We start from the raw sequence: 22,499 nt of genomic DNA, 5'->3' as shown, positions 1-22,499 counted from the left end.
AGCGCTGTCTTTTTCATGGACGACCCTGCTTATTTCAGCAAGACAATGCCAAGCCACATTCAGCACGTGTTACAACAGCGTGGCTTCGTAAAAAAAGAGTGCAGGTACTTTCCTGGCCCGCCTGCAGTCCAGACCTGTCTCCCATCAAAAATGTGTGGCGCATTATGAAGCGTAAAATACGACAGCGGAGACCCCGGGCTGTTGAACGACTGAAGCTTTAAATAAAACAAGAATGGGAAAGAATTCCACTTTCAAAGCTTCAACAATTTGTTTCCTCAGTTCCCAATCGTTTATTGAGTGTTGTTAAAAGAAAAGGTGATGTAACATAGTGGTGAACATGCCCTTTCCCAAATACTTTGGCACGTGTTGCAGCCATGAAATTCTAAGTTTATGAGTTTGAACATCAGATATATTGTCTTTGTAGTGCATTCAATTGAATATGGGTTGAAAAGGATTTGCAAATCATTGTATTCCGTTTATATTTACATCTAACACAATTTCCCAACTCATATGGAAACGGGGTTTGTAAAAAGGTTTATTAAAAAAAAAAGCAAATTCATTAAAAATAAAAAACTAAGAAATTCTTAAGTATTCACACGTTTTGCGCAATACTTAGTTGATGCACTTTGGCAGCAATGACAGCTTCACGACTTTTTGAAAACAATGCCATCAGCTTGGCATACCTATCTTTGAGCGGTTTAGCCCATTCCTCTTTGCAGCACCTCTTACTGGTAAATGGGTTAGCTCAATCGGGTTGGATGGGAAGCGTTGGTTTTCTTTCAGGATGTCTCTGTATATCTTTTTCTCTATCCTGACTAGTTACTATTTTGGTGCAGGTACCAAAATGTATTCAATACTTTTCGATACTATTTAAAATAAAGGGGACGACAGAAAAAAAATCATTATTGGGTTTATTTTAACTACACATTTTATGATACATTAACCATTTGTTTCTTATTGCAATCAAATAAGAATGTTGTCATTAAATAAAATATTAAACATACTAGACAACTTGTCTTTTAAAGGCCTACTGAAATGATTTTTTTTTATTTAAACGGGGATAGCAGATCCATTCTATGTGTCATACTTGATCATTTCGCGATATTGCCATATTTTTGCTGAAAGGATTTAGTAGAGAACATCGACGATAAAGTTTGCAACTTTTCGTCGCTGATAAAAAAAAGCCTTGCCTGTACCGGAAGTAGCGTGACGTCACAGGTTGAAAGGCTCCTCACATTTCCCCATTGTTTTCAATGCAGCCAGAGCGATTCGGACCGAGAAAGCGACGATTTCCCCATTAATTTGAGCCAGGATGAAAGATTTGTGGATGAGGAACGTGAGAGTGAAGGATTAGAGTGCAGTACAGGACGTATCTTTTTTCGCTCTGACCGTAACTTAGGTACAAGGGCTCATTGGATTCCACACTCTCTCCTTTTTCTATTGTGGATCACGGATTTGTATTTTAAACCACCTCGGATACTATATCCTCTTGAAAATGAGAGTCGAGAACGCGAAATGGACATTCACAGTGACTTTTATCTCCACGACAATACATCGGCGAAACACTTAAGCTACGGAGCTAACGTGATAGCATCGGGCTTAACTGCAGATAGAAACAAAAGAAATAAGCCCCTGACTGGAAGGATAGACAGAAGATCAACAATACTATTAAACCATGGGCCTGCAACTACACGGTTAATGCTTTCCAGCCTGGCGAAGATTAACAATGCTGTTGCTAACGACGCCATTGAAGCTAACTTAGCTACGGGACTTCGACAGAGCTATGCTAAAAACATTAGCTCTCCACCTACGCCAGCTCTCATCTGCTCATCACCACCCGTGCTCACCTGCGCTCCAGCGATCGACGGCGCGACGAAGAACTTCTTCACCCGATCATCGATGCGGTCGGTGGCCCGGAGACTGAGGAAGTCAAGGTGAGGACAGCGGTGCGGCGGCGGGCGTTGTAGCTTTCAAAGACACCCCGGCCGCCATCAGAGTCGGCAAGAAACATATATTTCCCCAAAGTTACGTACTTGACATGCACATAGCGACACGAACGTACGGGCAAGCGATCAAATGTTTGGAAGCCAAAGCTGTAGTCACGGTAGCGCGTCTGCCATCCAACTAAGTCCTCCTGGTTGTGTTGCTGCAGCCGCCGCTAATACACCGATCCCACCTACAGCTTTCTTCTTTGCAGTCTCCATTGTTCATTAAACAAATTGCAAAAGATTCACCAACACAGATGTCCAGAAAACTGTGGAATTTTGCGATGAAAACAGAGCTATTTGTATTGTGATACAATGTGTCCGAATACTTCCGTTTCAACCCTCGACGTCACGCGCATACGTCATCATACATAGACTTTTTCAACCGGAAGTTTCGCGGGAAATTTAAAATTGCACTTTATAAGTTAACCCGGCCGTATTGGCATGTGTTGCAATGTTAAGATTTCATCATTGATATATAAACTATCAGACTGCATGGTCGGTAGTAGTGGGTTTCAGTAGGCCTTTAATAGTAAGTAAGCAACAAAGGCTACTAATTTGGCTGCTGACATATGCAGTAGCATATTGTGTCATTTCTCATTCTATTATTTTGTCAAAATTATGAGGGACAAACTGTAGAAAATTGGTTATTAATTTACTTGTTTATTTACTATTAATATATGCTTACTTTCTGTTTTAACATGTTCTACCCTTCGGCTACTACTATTTCCTTAGTTTATAAATGCTAAAAAATTACAAAATAATTTTTAATAATTTAAAAAAACTATGTAATCATTGTAGTATCGACGATTAATGGCTCTTGTAAGAGGTATCGTTACAGCTCATGTCTGTGTAGATCCACCCATGGCATTTGTTTACATTCAGAAGCACTAGCTTGGTGTTAGCAGTTAGCAATTGTATCCACCGAAGGACAATACAATAGCTAACCGTAGTAAAGCATGTTTAGATATTTATCGTCCTACAGGGATGATACTTAAGGGAAATGTAGTTTATTTGTCGCCATGGAGGCAATGATTAGTGATTTAGTAGAAGTAGCTAAAACATTGTCAACTGGGGATTGACATTAGCTGCTTTCTAGCTAGCCATGCTTTAAACACCTCTTCCAGAGCGGCGCTTCAGTGAAAAAGCTTTACTTTTATCGTTTGTTTTTAAGCCAAAATACATCCATTCTCCCTATTAGGTCTCTACAGTCTGTCTGCTTGTAAGTACACCGTGCGTATGCTTTGCCTAACATGCTCGTTGTACCAGCAATGTCCCAACGTGACGACGGGGCTGTCATGTCTGGAAAAGAAAAGTATAGTACCGTCTTTAATTCATTAGTACTGCGGTACTTTATTAGTACCGGTATACCGTACAACCCAAATCCGGACTAGTCTCCCAGTTCTCGCTGCTGAAAAACATCCCCACAGCATGATGCTGCCACCGCCATGCTTCACGGTATGGATGGTATCGGCCTGGTGATGAGCGGTGTCTGGTTTCCTCCAAACATGACGCCTGGCATTCACGCCAAAGAGTTTAATCTTTGTCTCATCAGACCAAAACATTTTGTTTCTCATGATCTGAGAGTCTCTCACGTGCATGTTGGCATAATTTTTACGTAGAAATGGCTTCCATCTGGCCACTCTACCTTACAGGCCTGGTTGGTGGATTGCTGCAGAGATGGTTGTCCTTCTGGAAGGTTCTCTCTCCACAGAGAAATGCTGTAACTCAGACAGAGTCCCCCTCGGGTTATTGGTCACCTCCCTGACTAGACAAAGATGAATGCAACAATGTACAGAGACATCTCGGATGAAAACCAACGCTTCCCATCCAACCTGATGGAGCTGGAGCGGGGCTGCATAGAGGAATGGGGAAAGAGGAATGGGCGAAACTGCCCAAAGATATCTCAGCGTTTCGACGCTCATCCGAATAGGCTTCATCAGTTCGTGCTCATAGACTTAAGATTGGTCAGATCTCGTCCTTAGTACCGGTATACCATACAACCCTAATCCTGACTAGTCTCCCAGTTCCTGATGCTGAAAAACATCCCCACAGAATGATGCTGTCACCACCATGCTTCACTGTAGGGATGGTATTGGCCTGGTGATGAGCAGTACATTGTTTCCTCCAAACATGATGCCTGGCATTCACGCCAAAGAGTTAAATTTTTGTTTCATCAGACCAAAAAATGTTGTCCCCACAGCATGTTGCTGCCACCAATGATGAGTGGAGCCTTGTTTCCTTCAAACTAGATCTGATCAATCTAAGTCTGTGAGCATGAACTGATAAAGCCTACTCGGATGAGCGGCGAAACGTCTTCCGAGACAAACCAAGCAGTCCAGTTGCGATCGATTGAACGCCCTGAGATGACAATGACCTGGATGAATGAGAACCTTCATACACATGCCCAAAGATAGGTGTCCCAAGCTGCCAATGGTGTATCCTACTCAGTGGCCTAGTGGTTAGAGTGTCCGCCCTGAGATCGAGCTTGTGAGTTCAAACCCCGGCCGAGTCATACCAAAGACTATAAAAAGGGGACCCATTACCCACTCAGCATCAAGGGTTGGAATTGGGGGTTAAATCACCAAAAATGATTCCCGGACGCGGCACCACTGATGCCCACTGCTCCCCTCACCTCCCAGGGGGTGAACAAGGGGATGGGTCAAATGCAGAGGACAAATTTCCCCACACCAAGTGTGTGTGACAATCATTAGTACTTTAACTTTTAACTTAATCCACAAAGTGTTGAGCAAAGGCTGTGAATGATTATTTACGGTATAGGTGATTTTTTAGATTTAACAAATTTGCAAACATAAAAAAATTTAATTTTGGGAACAAAAATTAATTTACTCCATTATAGAATAAGTCTGTAACATAACAATGTGGAAAAAGTGAAGCGCTGTGAATAATTTCCGGATACACTGTATACTGCAAGGTTGAGTTGGTTATTTGTTTTAGGTTATACATATAATATTAGTGATTTAATTACAACTTATAGCAAGTGTAAATGCACATACTGTATATAAAACAGTGAGTAATGTTACAAAGCTACACTTAAAACATCCCTGTACAGTGATGACAGTTGACACTGGAACAGATTATTTATATTTATTTAATATGGGGTATTAAAAACATTGACAAATCAATATGTCAACCATCATTATGATTGAATTTAAAGGAAGGCTTTCCGAACTCTTTGTCTCCAAGTGCCGTGGTGAAAATTTGCCAATTGTCCACGGGCGAAACACAACGATTTTGAGCATACCGTGAGTTAGAAGTTTAGGCTGATGCCACCTTCTAAAAGGTAGTGAAGATCATCATGATCAATAGATTAGAACTAGTTAGCCTTGCAGACAAGTCACCAATGATTTTGTAAGCATGAAAGAGGTCGTACGTATTCAATTTGGGAAGCCACCCTGTGGCGGACGTAACAAAACAACTTAGCTCACTTTGGGCATCCCTGCTCTAAGGATTCCTCCGTAATAGAAAAAATCCCACAACCTCCATACACTTGCTCATGCGCAAACATACTTCCCTAGGCAGCGGGTCATATGGCAGATGCTGCAAGCTGATTGGAACAACGTAAGGATAAACAGCAGATGGTACCACTGGGAAAAAGATGGAACACAATGTGGAAAAATGCTCCCTGCCTGGCCGCCCCAGGCCACCACAACCAGGAGAGGGAGCCAATTCTGGGCGTGTGGCAGCACAGACAGGCTCAAAGAAATGACAGGATATGAAATACTGTACACAGCACATATTGCAGTCTTGTTGTGGAATATCACTAATAAGCTCACCAGCGCTCACTGCTTTTAAATAGTGTGTGAAAAAGGCTGAAGCAACTAAAGACAGTGTAACTTACCGTAGCAAGGAAGTGGCGTGTTTGTCAGCGTCACTTACGACCTTTGACCACATGTCTGAAAGGACTGCAGCTATCTGGATGTTGTCTTTTCCGACTGGACGGCACGAAGAGTAGAAACACACAAGCACAAGGCAAAGTACGATTAAAGATGAAAGACAATGCACATTGCCAATACATGAAACATTCAGTGGGGCTGACCTACTTTTTCAGTGGGAAGCAGCAATTGCTCCATGTATTTTGGTAAGTGGAAATGTAGTATTTTTCTAACTGTATATTGACGTAACATAGCATCAGTGTGAGAATGGCCACACGCTGCATTGTTTTAAATGACCTGCTCTCTAAATTGTCAACATGAGATGAATACCTACTATATTTATAAGGGGAGTAAGGAATTGTGAGAAAAAGGGATGTCAGTCCAAAATATGCTGCGAAATTTGTTCTAAAATGTATTTTCATTTTTGGTGGTTACACTTTAGGTGTCAATCTGACAAATACACTTCAGACTACAGAAGAAACACATTTTGAAAGAATCCTCCCTTTCTTATTTTTACAGGAGTGCATTAGGCTTACATATGCAAACAGCAGCACTAGTTGATTTACAACTATAAACCAGAGGTGTCCAAACGTTTTGCCTCGGGGGCCTCATTGGGCCAAAAAAAACTTGCCCTGGGGCGGAAAGCCAACTGCATGTAAAGTAACAGTATATATGTATATATATAGCCTATACATATATATGTGCACATATATACATATTATATTAATATATTACATACATATATATTTTATCTATATATACCGTATTTTTCGGAGTATAAGTCGCACCGGAGTATAAGTCGCACCGGCCGAAAATGCATAGTAAAGATGGAAAAAAAACATATAAGTCGCACTGGAGTATAAGTCACATTTTTTGGGTAAATTTACTTGATAAAACCCATCACCAAGAATAGACATTTAAAAGGCAATTTAAAATAAATAAAGAATAGTGAACAACAGGCTGAATAAGTGTACGTTATATGACGCATAAATAACCAACTGAGAACGTGCCTGGTAACATATTATGGTAAGAGTCATTCAAATAACTATAACATATAGAACATGCTATACGTTTACCAAACAATCTGTCACTCCTAATCGCTAAATCCCATGAAATCTTATACGTCTAGTCTCTTACGTGAATGAGCTAAATAATATTATTTGATATTTTACGGTAATGTGTTAATAATTTCACACATAAGTCGCTCCTGAGTATAAGTCGCACCCCCGGCCAAACTATGAAAAAAACTGCGACTTATAGTCCGAAAAATACGGTACATACATACAGACATGTATATACTATATATATTTATACAGCGCTGATGTACGTGTACTTGTATAGATTTTAAATATATGTGTAATGTAAATAAATAAGCATCTAAATACATTTTGTATCGAAATCACAATCTTAAATTCAGTTGTTTTTTTTACTATTTATTACAATAATGTGATCACGTTTACATAGCTGTTTTTACACGTAATCTGCGATCCCAATGCTTTGAGTCTGCATATAAATTTCATACCAAATTGAAGGGGAAGTTTGCCAAACAGAGTAACTTTGGTAAAGGCATATTTTTGAGGGTAATGGGTAATACGCTGTTGTATAGATGCGCTTGCGCGCGCACACACACACACACGAAGAACCTTTTTTCCCACACAGCAGAGCGTTGATTGTGACGTAACAACAATCATTTGTACCAAAATAACACTTCAGTTTGCATAGTTAAAGCAAGCTATAAGAGACTGAACAATTACACATTACTATTTCAACTTAAACAACCCCTCCCATCTGATCCTGTCAACACTTCAATATAAAGTATAAACAATAAAACATTGAATATTAAGAGAATGTAAAAGTTTGACTCCAGCCTCCAAAGTTTTGTAATCAATCAGAAATATCAAGCAGCCAAAATGCGCCAAACATGGGGAAGTGTGGAGAGAGTGTTTTGCATAGCACAAATCATGCACTGTAATGGATTTATATATGTGTAATTTGAAATTATATATACGTGTTTTGTAATGTCCACAATGTTCAATGAGCAGGAGGTGTGCTATCTGTTGGTTGTAGTTAATTTACACCACAAGTAGGGAAAGCTGTTTGGATTGGGTCAAATTCAAGTTTGTTGACCAACAGTTCTGTGTTCACCCACAAGAGGGTGGCAATATCACTTTGATTAAGACTCGGGTCTAAATTTAGGCATAAACACTTAAGCATAAATACTCCACGGGCTAATCTTCTTCTTAAACTTGTGGTGTCTCGCAGACTGCACTGAAGACTCCGGGGTGCCGCATTTGGCCCGTGGGCCGTAGATTTAACAGCCCTGCTATAAACCAACAGTCAAATTCCCACTGACCCTATAGTACTGTCCTGTTTAATGAGGCAGAGGCAGTGTCCAATTCCCATATGTGCATGTTATTCAGGGAGTGACATTGTCAAGTGTTGTTATGCCTTTAGAAGGCACAGTTAGCTGCAGGCATTGGGTAGGAAAAAGAGAGCTTCTGGGCAAAGTGAGATTTCACCTAGACAATAAAATGATAAACTACTAGGGAAATTATAGAGAAATATCAAATATATCAACGCAAAATATAGCCTGGTCGCTGCACTGCAAGGGATGTGTTGTGCATGTGTGCCTTTTAGCGTATGTGTATGTATTACCACTGCGGCAACCCCTGGTCTGTCAGGACGTATTAGAAGGAGTGGCAGTCTCATCCTCTGCTCAGAGGCTCAATACATGCCACCAGGCTAGATCAAACTGTGACCAGAGAAAGCAGACAGTGTCTTGTGCAGGCTTGTATGTGTTTGGACAGCATATTATAATCCCTTCATGGAGACAGATGTGCTACTGCTGAAACCCGTTCAGACTCCACAAGGCATGCAAATCATTGGGGGAGAGCAGGAAATTAGTTCCAACAAACGTGTGTGCTGTCACGCAAACTCTTGGACCTTGGTATTCAATTTTGATTCTTGTGTGTTGGGTTACCGGATTTGGAGGATCGAAGGACCCGTCGCACCAAGCGACTCCTGAAAGCAGCCTGCAGAACAGTCGCCGCCTTGACCTCCTCAGCTGTTGGCTGACTGCTGTTCCAATTTTCTAGTGGCTTTGAGTCTTGATGCACTTTTGAGAGAATAACCAGAAAAAACAACAATAGCAAATGACTGTCTGTATTACACAGGAAATGATCAACACTGTACAGTATTTTCTTAGCCCTCTTGGAACATTCAATTTTAATTTTCTTCAAAGCAAACGGTATGCAAATTTCCTAAGTGTATGAAGGGCATAAAAACATTTTGCCCCAAAAAATAGCACAGTTTTGAAGGAATTTTTATCAAAAAATGTCAGGTTAAAATTCCTAAATTTACTAATGATATGCAAATGTATATTAATTGACTGTGACATTTGTTTAAGAGGGTTAAAATACAAAAAAAAAAAACATTACATGTTTAGTATTTTTGTTTAGGGCTGAAGTTGATTGACAGATTTCAGCGAAAAGGTATAAAAACAAAAAGCGAGATGGAGGTAAATGAAGGACAGTGTATCGTTCACCTGTGAAATAATCGGACATTAACATCTTTATATTTAACATGGAAAGGGACAAGCAGTAGAAAATGGATGGATGGATGGATGGAAAGAAAACATGTTTTGATGGTAAAAAATTAATCACATATTTACTCAGAGGACCAAAATGTCAGCCTTGTCCCTCCCTCTACATAATACATTAAAGAATACATATCATGTACATTTATTATAATACATATATTTTATATTTTATTATATATAGTGACATCTACAAAACCAGTGAAGTTGGCACGTTGTGTAAATCGTAAATAAAAACAGAATACAATGATTTGCAAATCCTTTTCAGCTTATATTCAATTGAATAGACTGCAAAGACAAGATACTTAACGTTCGAACTGAGAAACTTTGTTATTTTTTGCAAATATTAGCTCATTTGGAAATTGATGCCTGCATCATGTTTAAAAAAAAGCTGACACAAGTGGCACAAAAGACTAAGAAAGTTGAGGAATGCTCATCAAACACTTATTTGGAACCTCCCACAGGTGAACAGGCTAATTGGGAACAGGTGGGTGCCATGATTGGGTATAAAAGCAGCTTCCATGAAATACTCAATCATTCACAAACAAGGATGGGGCGAGGGTCACCACTTTCTGAACAAATACGTGAGCAAATTGTCGAACAGTTTAAGAACAACATTTCTCAATGAGCTATTGCAAGGAATTTCGGGATTTCACCATCTACGGTCCAAAATATCATCAAAGGGTTCAGAGAATCTGGAGAAATCACTGCACGTGAGCAGCTAAACCTGTGACCTTCAATCCCTCAGGCTGTACTGCATTAAAAAGCGACATCAGTGTGTAAAAGATATCACCACATGGCCTGAGGAACACTTCAGAAAAGCACTGTCAGTAACTACAGTTTGTCACTACATCTGTAAGTGCAAGTTAAAACTCTCCTATGCAAAGCCAAAGCCATTTATGAACAACACCCAGAAACGCTGGGCCCGAGCTCATCTAAGATGGACTGATGCAAAGTGGAAAAGTGTTCTGTGGTCTGACGAGTCCACATTTCAAATTGTTTTTAGAAACTGTGGACGTCGTGTCCTCCGGACCAAAGAGGTAAAGAACCATCCAGATTGTTATAGGTGCAAAGTTCAAAAGCCAGCATCTGTGATGGTATGGGGGTGTATTAGAGCCCAAGACATGGGTAACTTACACATCTGTGAAGGCACCATTAATGCTGCAAGGTACAAACAGATTTTGGAGCAACATATGTTGCCATCCAAGCAACATTATCATGGAAGCCCCTGCTTATTTCAGCAAGACAATGCCAAGCCCCGTGTTACAACAGCGTGGCTTCATAGTAAAAGAGTGCGGGTACTAGACTGGCCTGCCTGTAGTCCAGACCTGTCTCCCATTGAAAATGTGTGGCGCAATATGAAGCGTAAAATACCACAACTGAGACCCCAGACTGTTGAACAACTTAAGCTGTACATCAAGCAAGAATGGAAAATAATTCCACCTGAAAAGCTTCAAAAATTGGTCTCTTCAGTTCCCAAACGTTTACTGAGTGTTGTTAAAAGGAAAGGCCATGTAACACAGTGGTAAAAATGCTCCTGTTCCAACTTTTTTGCAATGTGTTACTGCCATCAAATTCTAAGTTAATGATTTGCAAAAAAAAAAATGCTTCTTAGTTCGAACATTAAATATCTTGTCTTTGCAGTCTTTTTAATTGAATATAAGTTGAAAAGGATTTGCAAATCATTGTATTCTGTTTTTATTTACGAATTACACAATGTGCCAACTTCACTGGTTTTGGGTTTTGTATGTACAGTGCATCCGGAGAGTATTCACAGCACTTCACTTTTTTAGTTATGTTACAGCCTTATTCCAAAATAGAATAAATACATTTTTGTCCTCAAAATTCTACACAATAATGACAATGTGAAAAGTTTGTTTTAATTTTGCAAATGTATAAAAATACAAAAAAATCACATGTACGTAGAGGTATTCACAGCATACGCTCAATACTTTGTTGATTGACCTTTGGCAGCAATTACAGCCTCAAGTCTCTTTGCAGCACCTCTTAAGCTCCATCAGGTTGGATGACAAGCGTTTGTTTTTACCCAGGATGTTTCTGTACATTGCTGCATTCATTTTTCCCTTTATCCTGACTGCCTGACTAGTTTCCCAATTCCTGCCGCTGAAAAACGTCCCCACAGCATGCTGTTGCCACCACCATGCTTCACTGTAGTAGGGATGAATAGTATTGGCCTTTGATGAGCGGTGCCTGGTTTCCTAATAAAATGACGCCTGACATTCACGCCAAAGAGTTCAATCATTGCTTCATCAGAGCAGAGAATTTTTGTTTCTCATGGTCTGAGAATCTTTCAGGTGCATTTTGGCACACTTTTTACTCAGAATTGGCTTCCATCTTGCCACTATACCATACAGGCCTAACTGGTGGATTGCTGCAGAGATGGTTGTCCTTCTGGAAGGTTCTCCTTTCTCCACAGAGGAATGCCATAGCTCTGACAGAGTGACCATCGGGTTCTTGGAGCTTGAGAGGTGCTGCAAAGAGGAATGGCCACAACTGCCCAAAGATAGGTGTGCCAAGCTGGTGGCATCGTATTCAAAAAGACTTGAGGCTGTAATAGCTGCCAAATGTGCATTAACTAAGTGCTGAGCAAAAGCTGTGAATACTTATGTACATTGGATTTTTTTAATTGTGTAATAAATTTGCGCAAACACTGTATATGTGTATATATATATATATATATATATACACTACCGTTCAAAAGTTTGGGGTCACCCAAACAATTTTGTGGAATAGCCTTCATTTCTAAGAACAAGAATAGACTGTCGAGTTTCAGATGAAAGTTCTCTTTTTCTGGCCATTTTGAGCGTTTAATTGACCCCACAAATGTGATGCTCCAGAAACTCAATCTGCTCAAAGGAAGGTCAGTTTTGTAGCTTCTGTAACAAGCTAAACTGTTTTCAGATGTGTGAACATGATTGCACAAGGGTTTTCTAATCATCAATTAGCCTTCTGAGCCAATGAGCAAACACATTGTGCCATTAGAACACTGGAGTGATAGTTGCTGGAAATGGGCCTATATACACCTATGTAGATATTGCACCAAAAACCAGACATTTGCAGCTAGAATAGTCATTTACCACATTAGCAATGTATAGAGTGTATTTCTTTAAAGTTAAGACTAGTTTAAAGTTATCTTCATTGAAAAGTAGTGCTTTTCCTTCAAAAATAAGGACATTTCAATGTGACCCCAAACTTTTGAACGGTAGTGTATATATATACATACATACATAATATACAGTTGTAAGAAAAAGTATGTGAATCCTTTGAGATTACTTGGATTTCTGCATAATTTGGGCATAAAATGAGTTCTGATTTCATTTAAGTCACAACAATAGACCAACAGTCTTCTTAAACTAATACTGTACATAACATGTTATGTTTTCATGTTTTTTTAACCAGACGTGTAAACATTCACACTGTAGGTATGGGGAAAAAAAGGTGAACCCCTAAGCTTATGACTTCTCCAAGAGTCAGTTGGAGCCAGGAGTCAGCCAACTTGGACTCCAACCAATGTGATGAGACTGCAGATATTGGTTAAAGCTGCTCTGCCCTATAAAATCACACACCAGTTTTGAGTTTGCTGTTCTCAAGAAGTATTGCCTGATGTGAACAGTTGCCTTGCACAAAAGCGCTCTCTAAAAACCTACGATCAAGAATCGTTGACTTACATAAAGCTGGAAAGTGTTACAAAAGTATTTCTAAAAGCCTTGATGTTCATGTGTCTACGGTAAGACAGACTGTTGCTACTCTACCTCGGTGTGGTCATCCTGTAAAGATGACTGCAAGAGCACGGCGCAAAATGCTCAATGAAGTGAAAAATAATCCTAGAGTGCCAACTAAAGACCTACAAAAATCTCTATCGCATGCAAACATTTTTGCTGACCAACCAACAATAAGCAAAACACTAAAGAAGAGTGGAGTTCATGGGGGGACACCACAGAGGTAGCTACCACTGTCAAAGAAAACTATTGATGCATGCAAAAGAGCACCTAGATGTTCCACAGCTCTACTGGTAAAATATTCTGTGGACAAATGAAACCATAATGTAGTTGTTTGGGAGGAACGCACAACGCTATGTGTTGCGAAAAGGCACAGCACACCAACAACAAAACCTCCTGACAATAAGCTATCCATACACTTAGGTAAAACAGAATCCATCCTATTAGGGTCCCAAATCAACCTTAAGAAAGTCAGTGACTTCACTATTAAAGTGGGTGACATTGTTATCACCAGGAAAGATGAGGTCACCTACCTAGGTTCCATTCTAGAGACTAATCTTTCCTGTGATAAAATGGCAACCAAGGTAATCAAAAAGGTCAACCAACGAACAAGATTTCTCTACAGAATCTCCTCTCTAGTCAACAAAAGCACCATGAAGATTCTAGCGGGAACTCTCATCCAACCCTTTTTCGATTACGCATGCACCTCCTGGTACCCCAGCACCTCCAAAACCCTCAAATCTAGACTCCAAACATCCCAGAACAAGCTAGTCAGGTTACTTCTAGACCTCCACCCCAGATCACACCTCACTCCTACCCACTTCTCCAAAGTGGGCTGGCTCAGGGTGGAGGACAGAGTAAAACAACTTGCACTGAGCCTAGTCTATAAAATTCGCTACACCGCCCTGATACCGAAGTACATGTCAAATTACTTCCATAATGTAAATGACCGCCATAACCACAACACCAGGGGGAGCTCCACTAACCACGTTAAACCCAGATTCCGATCTAACAAAGGTCTTAACTCATTCTCCTTCTATGCCACATCAATATGGAATGCACTCCCAACAGGTATAAAAGAAAGTGCATCTCTACCCTCCTTCAAAACCGCACTAAAAGAACACCTCCAGGCAACTACAACCCTAGACTAAAACCCTCCCCCCACCACATCCCACTTCCCCGGATTGTAATTAATCAAATGTAAATAAACAAATGTATATACTTGTTCTTATACTTTCTGAGCTCACTATGTTCACTGCTCGCTGTACATATCATACAACGTCAGACCTACACTGTTTCAATGTCCATTTCTCAGATGATATAATTGTTGATGAGTGAAGTGCTGATATCAACCAAACCAAACAACCCCCGCCCCAACCCCCTCCACATCCCACCCCCCGGATTGTAAATAATGTAAATAATTCAATGTATATACTCTGATGATTAACTTGTGTGATGACTGTATTATGCTGATAGTATATTTTTATACCATGAATTGATTAACGTGGACCCCGACTTAAACAAGTTGAAAAACGTATTCGGGTGTTACCATTTAGTGGTCAATTGTACGGAATATGTACTGTACTGTGCAATCTACTAATGAAAGTCTCAATCAATCAATCAATCCTCCCAAAGGGGAAATATGGTGGAGGGGGCATCATGGTTTGGGGCTGCTTTGCTGTCTGAGGGTCTGGACGGATTGCTGTCATCGACAGAAAAATTAATTCCCAATTGCATCAAAACATATTACAGGAAAACTTAGGAGCACCTGTCTGTCAACTGAAGCCCAAAAGAGGATGGGTGATGCAACAGGACAATGACCCATAAAAGAAAATCAACAACAGAATGGCTAAAATAATAGAAAATACACATTCTGGAGTGGCCCAGTCAGATTCCTGACCTCAACCCTATTGAGATGCTGTGGCATGACCTCAAGAGAGCAATTCACACCAGACACCCCAAGAGTATTGCTGAACTAAAACACTTTTGTAAAGAGGAACGGTCGAAAGTTTGGTTAAAGTTATTGTTGCCAAAAGAGGCTCAACCAGTTATTAAATCCAAAGGTTCACATACTTTTTCCACCATGCACTGTGAATGTTCAGATGTTGTGTTTAAAAAAAAAAGAAAATACTAGTGTTTTTGTGTGCAGTTTCAGTTTAAGCAGACTGTGTTTGTCTATTGTTGTGACTTAGATGAAGATCAGAACACATTTAATGTCCAATTGATGCAGAAATCCAAGTAATCCTAAAGGATTCACATTTTCTTGCAACTGTATATATATATATATATATATATATATATATATATATATATATATATATATATGTGTGTGTGTGTGTGTGTGTGTATTAATACAATATACAGTATAATAGTATTAGTATATTACTTTATCTGAATATATTCAAGTATTTCATTGTTTTAGATAGGTTTTAAAATGATTTTCAAAAATACAGTTTTATATGCATGTAATAATTTATTTGTGTATTATTTCGACGGAAGAAATATAACAAATATGTCAAATATTTGAAAAGGCAAGTTGGCCATTATTCAAGAAAATATGGTAGTTTGCTTCTATTGTGTCAATTGTCTTTTTTGTGTCTCTACAAAAAAAACATATACTAAATGATTCAAGTTCAAGACAATAAAACTATTATAAGATGAACACACATAACCAGATAGAAATGACTGTTACATGGAGGAGAGTGTGCTCTGGGTGCCTTAGCAAGGAGTGAAGGGTCTGCAGTGAGGGCCATTACGGCAAAGCGCTCCAGTGGGGTCATTCTCCTGCCCAGGGCATCACACAGCATGATGTAGAGGGCCAAGCTGAACGCCTAAGTGTGCACATATATAGAAGAAAGAGGTGGGATGTGAGCAGTAAAACGGTAGGTATGACCATAGGTTCTGTGCAATACAACTAAGCAGTCTTGACAGATTTTGAATTAGGGCTTTCATTGAAAATGTTAAATATAAGAACATAATATATTCATATGTAAACTGTGTCCAACCTTGCAGATGTGCCATTTTTCTATTGGGGTCTTATCTTTAGGACAGTAAATTTTCTCGAGGTTCTTTCTCATTAGAGGTTTCTTGCCGTGCCTGTCATTAAACAAGTCTACCAGTTTAGACAGGGCCCGCATGATAGTTGTTGCCTTCTCGGTGAAACGAAGACTCTCCTATTGGAAAGAAAGAAAGTAAAACATTTGTTTTCATATTTGTATTAAATCTTTGCTATGATCAATATGCAGAAAGCCTATTAGGGCAATGCACAACTAGGCATACTGGTGATTTGTGTGTTTAAATCATGTACAATTGGTCTTTGCATGCAAAATGCTACATATAAAAAGTAGGCTTTCTCACTTCCGATACGATACCGATATTGGAACTTTAAGTATTGTCCGGAACCGTTATGGATCTGATACAATATTAGCACAAATCAGCCATCCATCCATCCATTTCCTACCGCTTGTCCCTTTCGGGGTCGCGGGAGTGGCATACATACTTAGTTTTGTTGTGTGGAATGTTAAAAAACGCTTAAACACTTAAAACTACTCAAACAGAAGATAAAAGGTAGGAAAAACACTAACATATTCATAATTTACTATCCGGAATGGACTTGCGCTTTCTTTGAGTTGAAGTGGAGTGGTAATTGTGTTATTTGGCGACACCTCGTGAGAGATAATAGGACCCACATTCTGTCAAAAAGTAATAACGTCATATAAATGTAATCTGCTCCTCCTACTTATAGCACACACACACATAGGACTTCAAGGGATTGTCCTGCAGGGAGGGATGGCGGGGGGATGAGGATGCCTCGATGGGGCTCCAGTCCTCCTGACTGGTCCCCAGCTCGTCCATCCCTCAAATTTAACTGCATGTTAGACACTTAGGGTTTGGGGGGCTCGGCATGGTAGGGACCCACCATGCCCTAAATCACATTATTAGTCCCCACCCGCATACATACAGTATCTCCCTCACGCTACAGTACACACATCAATAGGGACTGGAGGTCGGCTGTAATGGCTGACCTCCTAATTTTAACTACACAGTAGACTCTGAGGGCATTTATACACTCCCCGCATCACATGCACGGGTGGGTTGGGAATTGGGGGTACGGCGCACCCCTCATTGCCTCCTCGACCAGGGCAGGCTGCAGGGACTGCGGCCTGGTGGCCTGCCATTCCCATGCAGAGACCTTGCTGAGGGTGTGCGGTTTTTTAAATGTTTTTGTCAATTTCATTTATAATTTTTTTTAATGGAGGTGGAGTGGGTGGTCAGTTGTCTTTACTTCCGGTTTGTGTGGCGTCACGCTGGTTTCACTTGTTGTTGAGCAGGGTCCGTGCTCGTCTGTTCCGGCCTTGCGCTGTGGGGTCTGTGTTAACGGCTTGATGCGGGGGCAGCGCAGCCCTCTTGTTTGGTGTGGGTGCTGTGTCTCGGTTGTTTGAGCTGTGGTGTGTTTGTGCGGGTTTGGATTGGGAAGTGGAGTCTTTTAGTGGGAGGTGTTGATGTCTCTTGTTTGTGTGTTGGCGTTTGGGCCGACTATTGAGCTGGCGCTGGCTGGTCTCCATGGTCCTGTTGGCGTGTAGTTGTCGGTCGCAGTTTTTCGGTCGCTTTGATTTGATCGAGTGGTGCTGGTTGTCAGTGGTATTGCAGCCCTTGATTCTTCTGCCGTTTGTTTGTGGTGTGGGCACCCATGGCTGCTGGGTCCAGTGTGGGGGAGTAGCCAATGTTGCGATTTGTTGCAGCGCGTGCACATGGTGGTTGTCGGGGCTGGCAAACTTGCCGGCTTCATTCTCGTTTGTTGTCGTGTTTGTTGGCTTGTTGGCTGTCGGCTCGGGCCTGCCCTCGCGCTCGGCTGCGCCATCCTTCACGCCCAATGTCGCGCCATCATCTGGGTGCGGGCTTGTCAGGGGAGGGGGCTGCGCGGCCGGACCTGTGCGGGGGTGGATGAAGTGATCGCCTGGTTCTTGGTGGACAGAGGGTTCCGGGGCTGGATCGCTGCCCCGCCGGCCTGATTATGGATGTGTTTGTTTATATATGTGTGTGTGTGTATGTATGTAATTATTATTGTTATATATATATGTGTGTGTGTATGTATGTATATGTATGCATGTGTGTGTGTATGTGCATGTGTATATGTATATATATGCATATATACTGTATGTACTAGGGCTGTGAATCTTTGGGTGTCCCACGATTCGATTCAATGTCGATTCTTGGGGTCACGATTCAATTCAAAATCGATTTTTTCCGATTCGACGCGATTCTCGATTCAAAAACAATATTGTCCCGATTCAAAAGGATTCTCTATTCATTCAATACATAGGATTTCAGCAGGATCCACCCCAGTCTGCTGACATGCAAGCAGAGTAGCAGATTTTTGTAAAGGACAATGTTTTATTAACTGATTGCAATAATGTAAATTTGTTTTAACTATTAAATGAACCAAAAATGTTACTTATTTTATCTTTGTGAAAATATTGGACACAGTGTGTTGTCAAGCTTATGAGATGCGATGCAACTGTAAGCCACTGTGACACTATTGTTCTTTCTTTTTTTTTATGTATATAAATGTCTAATGATAATGTCAATGAGGGATTTTTAATCACTGCTATGTTGAAATTGTAACTAATATTGATACTGTTGTTGATAATATTCATTTTTGTTTCACTACTTTTGGTTTGTTCTGTGTCGTGCTTGTGTCTCCTCTCAATTGCTCTGTTTATTGCAGTTCTGAGTGTTGCTGGGTCGGGTTTGGTTTTGGAATTGGATTGCATTGTTATGGTACTGCTGTGTATTGTTTTGTTGGATTGATTCATTTAAAAAAATAAAAAAATAAATAAAAATAAATCGATTTTTAAAAAATGAGAATCGATTCTGAATCGCACAACGTGAAAATCGCGATTCGAATTCGAATCGATTTTTTCCCATACCCCTAATATGTACTGTGCATGTACGTATGTATATAGACATATATCATTTGTAGAGCACACTCTGGGCCTGCTTGTCCGCTGGGGGTCGCCGTCTTAGGCTACTGCAGCCTGGCAGCGTGTCTGGGGCCCCTGGATCCCACCGTCTACCCCTTCCTGATGCCCGTCTTGGTTGGGGCTTGCTGGGTCTAGTCCTTGCGTCTATTGTGGCAGCTCGGTGCAAATTCTGCAGTGCTGCAAGTCGGCTAGCTGCTGAAGTAGTGACCTTGTGTCTGTGATCTCTGTTCACTCTCAATGAGGGTGTTTATACATTGATCTGGTGAACTTCATGGTTCATTAAATTCATTAGCTGTCGACCCACCGTTATTTTCTGCCTTTGGACGGGTTATCTATACTTAGGTTTGTACAATGTAATTTAAACTGTTTTCTGAAAGTAGAAATGGTTTATGCTGTGTTTGTGTTTGCAGATGACCACTGATTAAAGGCAATAGGGTCGATTATCAGTATTGTCTACTATGTCAGCATTCATATCTAAGATAATTTGAAGGAAGTATGGAGCCCCGCAACCCCATGGTAGAGCTTTGATAACAGGTCATCCTTCTCTCAACCAACTGAAACTTTAATAAAACAGACAGGGAGGAGATCCCCACCCTTGTGTACAAACTAATCATCATTCTCTCAAAGAACAGCTGCCACATCTTCAAGTCTGCACTCAAAGAGTGGCCGTGCCAGCAACCTGAGGGTTCTTGGTTCAATCCCCAGCTTCTACCATCCTAGTTCTTCCATCCTGTGTCCTTGAGCAAGTCACTTCACCCTTGCTCCTGATGGGTTGTGGTTGGCGCCTTGCATGGCAGCTCCCGCCATCAGTGTGTGAATGTGTGTGTGAATGGGTGAATGTGGAAATAGTGTCAAAGTGCTTTGAGTACCTTAAAGGTAGAAAAGCGCTATAGAAGTATAACCCATTTATCATTTATAACGGTCTTCCTTAGATCACATATTACATTGACTTCAAATCATTCATATATCCTGTTGAATCAAATACAGGGCTTGAATTTAACCACGGCAACAGCGGCAACTGCCACGACCGCCCTTGTCATTTGCCGTAATGCCCTAGAAAATTGACCAACATCGGCGGCAAGAACATGCCGTGACCACCCTTGACATTTTACTTGTTAATGAACTAAGGATGTAACGGTAAACGGTTTAATGATAATTAGTGATAAAATTCCAGAGGGTTAGTAATACCGTGTAATATTTTAATTACTTAAAACCCATTATTTATTAATGCATTTTAGGCAACACGAAATCAGGCGCATGCACACCAGCATAGTTTGGCTTAATAATCATGGCGGACTAACTACACAGACTTTGCTCGGGAGATTTCCCCTCGGAGTAAACAGAGCCAAGCGCTTGGTTTACCACCATTTTCCCTTGCTTCCCAGCATGCACTTAAGAGTGCACTGCTGTGTTTAGATGGAGACAGGTGTGGACAATATTGGAGACAGACACACTTGTCCCCACACTAAAAGTATACAGCGAAGGAGAAAAACTGTTCGATGTTGATTTTATTTTCTCAATACAGCATCCATCAGCAGCTGTGACTGAGAGTTAATGAGGTGAGGAAACATGCAGCAGGCGATGTGTCGTAAACGTTGTCACAACTTGTTTATAAAGATTTTAGTGTGATTTAAAAAGATCAATAACTACCTCAGAAAATGGCTGGGAATCCCTCCAAGCTTCACATCAGTAGGCCTCTACATAAGATCAGGACAGCTCCAGCTTCCCTTGTCATTCGTGGTGGAGGAATTCAAGGTAGCAAAGTGCAGAGTCTTAATGACATACAGAGACTCCCAGGACGAACAAGTCAGACACACAGCCGTCACTACTAGATCAGGACGCAAGTGGGCAGCTGACACATCTGTTGCACAAGCTGAGAGCATGTTGAGGCTACGTGACATCATAGGAACGCCATGCACAGGAAGACAGGTCCTGGAACTTCCCATGTCCAACAGTGGAGTAAGGCAGAACCCAGGGAAAGAAGAGCTATGATCCAGGAGGAAGTACGAAACCTGGAAGAGGAAGGTCGGAAATCAAGAGCAGTGGAACTAGCGTTCCAGGGAGCCTGGGAAGGCAGCAGAGAGAGCCTCTTGCTGGCTATGGAGCACGAGAGACGAGATGAGCTGGAAGCCAGGAGGAGGAGATAGGCAGTGACTTGGCCACCACTGCTGGCCCACCAGCGGTAGGGTGTTATGGTTCAGGGTCGAAACATCCAATGACTGCTGGATACCATCTGATGATATCAAGTCCTCCTGGCCAAGGCTCCATTCACCTAAGGTGAATGAAGAGGAACGCATCTCCGGATGTAATATAATCGTAGATTTCTGGGAAACCAGTGACTTCCAGGAAAGCCTGGATGGCAACCGAGGAAGTTTGGTGACTCTGGAAAGACAGATGACCTCCAGGAAAGACTGTCGTGGGTGGATGAGGCCAGCAACCTCATGCACAGCACTCGCAAGAGGGCACCAACCCAAGCTACGGAAATTAACAATGAGCAATACCCCCAGAGTCTCCCGAGAGGGGGGGGGGGGGATGAGAGACTCAACGGGACGGACTCAACGGGACGGACTCAACGGGACGGACTCAACGGGACGGACACAACGGTAACGGCCAGGAATGGATCACGAACTAAAAGACGGCTCACCCAAACAACAATAACTGGAGAGGTATTGGACGTAAAGTATCATTGCGGAAAGACCTTCAAAAACACAAGAGGGCTTAAAATACACCAAGCCAGGACCACATGTGGAAAAGGGGGTACACAGGTGCAGCGCACAGCGGTAGTACCTGGTGAGACGCAGGAGAGCTCAGGCAGGAAGCGCCCCACAGCACTGGAGATCTCTCGGTACCTGTGCCACCTCAAGACCTCAGGCGGGATCCACCCCATACCTCTTCAGAGAGCCAAACCCACCCTGCGAGGGAACAAATTAAGTGGCCCAAGATGAGTGACAACAAAGAATGGAACCAACTAGATGAAGACCTCGACAAAGTGCTAGAAGCCACACTAGCAGGAACAGCTGAACAGAAAGTCAATACACTCACAACAATAACGTACAATCTGGCAAGGGAGCGTTTTGGGATGGAGGACAAGAAGGTTAACACCAAAATGGCGCATCAGCCAAGCAGAAGAGAAAGAGAAATCCATCGCCTAAGGAAGAAAATCAAAACTCTAAACAAACAGTTCAAAAGAGCCACTGTCGAGGAAAAGGAAGGCATCAAGGATCTGACAAGGCAACGCCGAGAACGTCTTTGTAGACTCCGTAGAGCAGAAAGCATTCGGAAGAGGAGGAAGGAGAGGC

The 22,499-nt window shown here is 41.4% G+C and overlaps 1 protein-coding gene across 5 annotated transcripts in view; it reads right to left on the bottom strand.

The window, feature by feature from the left end:
• adgb (androglobin) overlaps positions 1-22,499 on the bottom strand; it is a 148,064-nt gene that overhangs the window by 66,300 nt on the left and 59,265 nt on the right. For all 5 annotated transcript variants that reach the window (XM_062044596.1, XM_062044595.1, XM_062044594.1 and 2 more), the window contains 4 exons: positions 16,222-16,389; positions 15,909-16,047; positions 8,862-8,996; positions 5,848-5,941 (listed from right to left, as the gene is read on the bottom strand). In XM_062044596.1, coding sequence (XP_061900580.1) covers positions 5,848-5,941; positions 8,862-8,996; positions 15,909-16,047; positions 16,222-16,389 — 536 coding nt within the window. The remainder of the gene's footprint in view (positions 1-5,847; positions 5,942-8,861; positions 8,997-15,908; positions 16,048-16,221; positions 16,390-22,499) is intronic.

This window comes from Entelurus aequoreus, linkage group LG04, assembly GCF_033978785.1.
Source record: "Entelurus aequoreus isolate RoL-2023_Sb linkage group LG04, RoL_Eaeq_v1.1, whole genome shotgun sequence".
In the NCBI taxonomy this organism is placed as follows: domain Eukaryota; kingdom Metazoa; phylum Chordata; class Actinopteri; order Syngnathiformes; family Syngnathidae; genus Entelurus; species Entelurus aequoreus.
The sequence above is the reverse complement of the archived record's forward strand: the minus strand, read 5'-3'. Positions and strand labels throughout refer to the sequence as shown.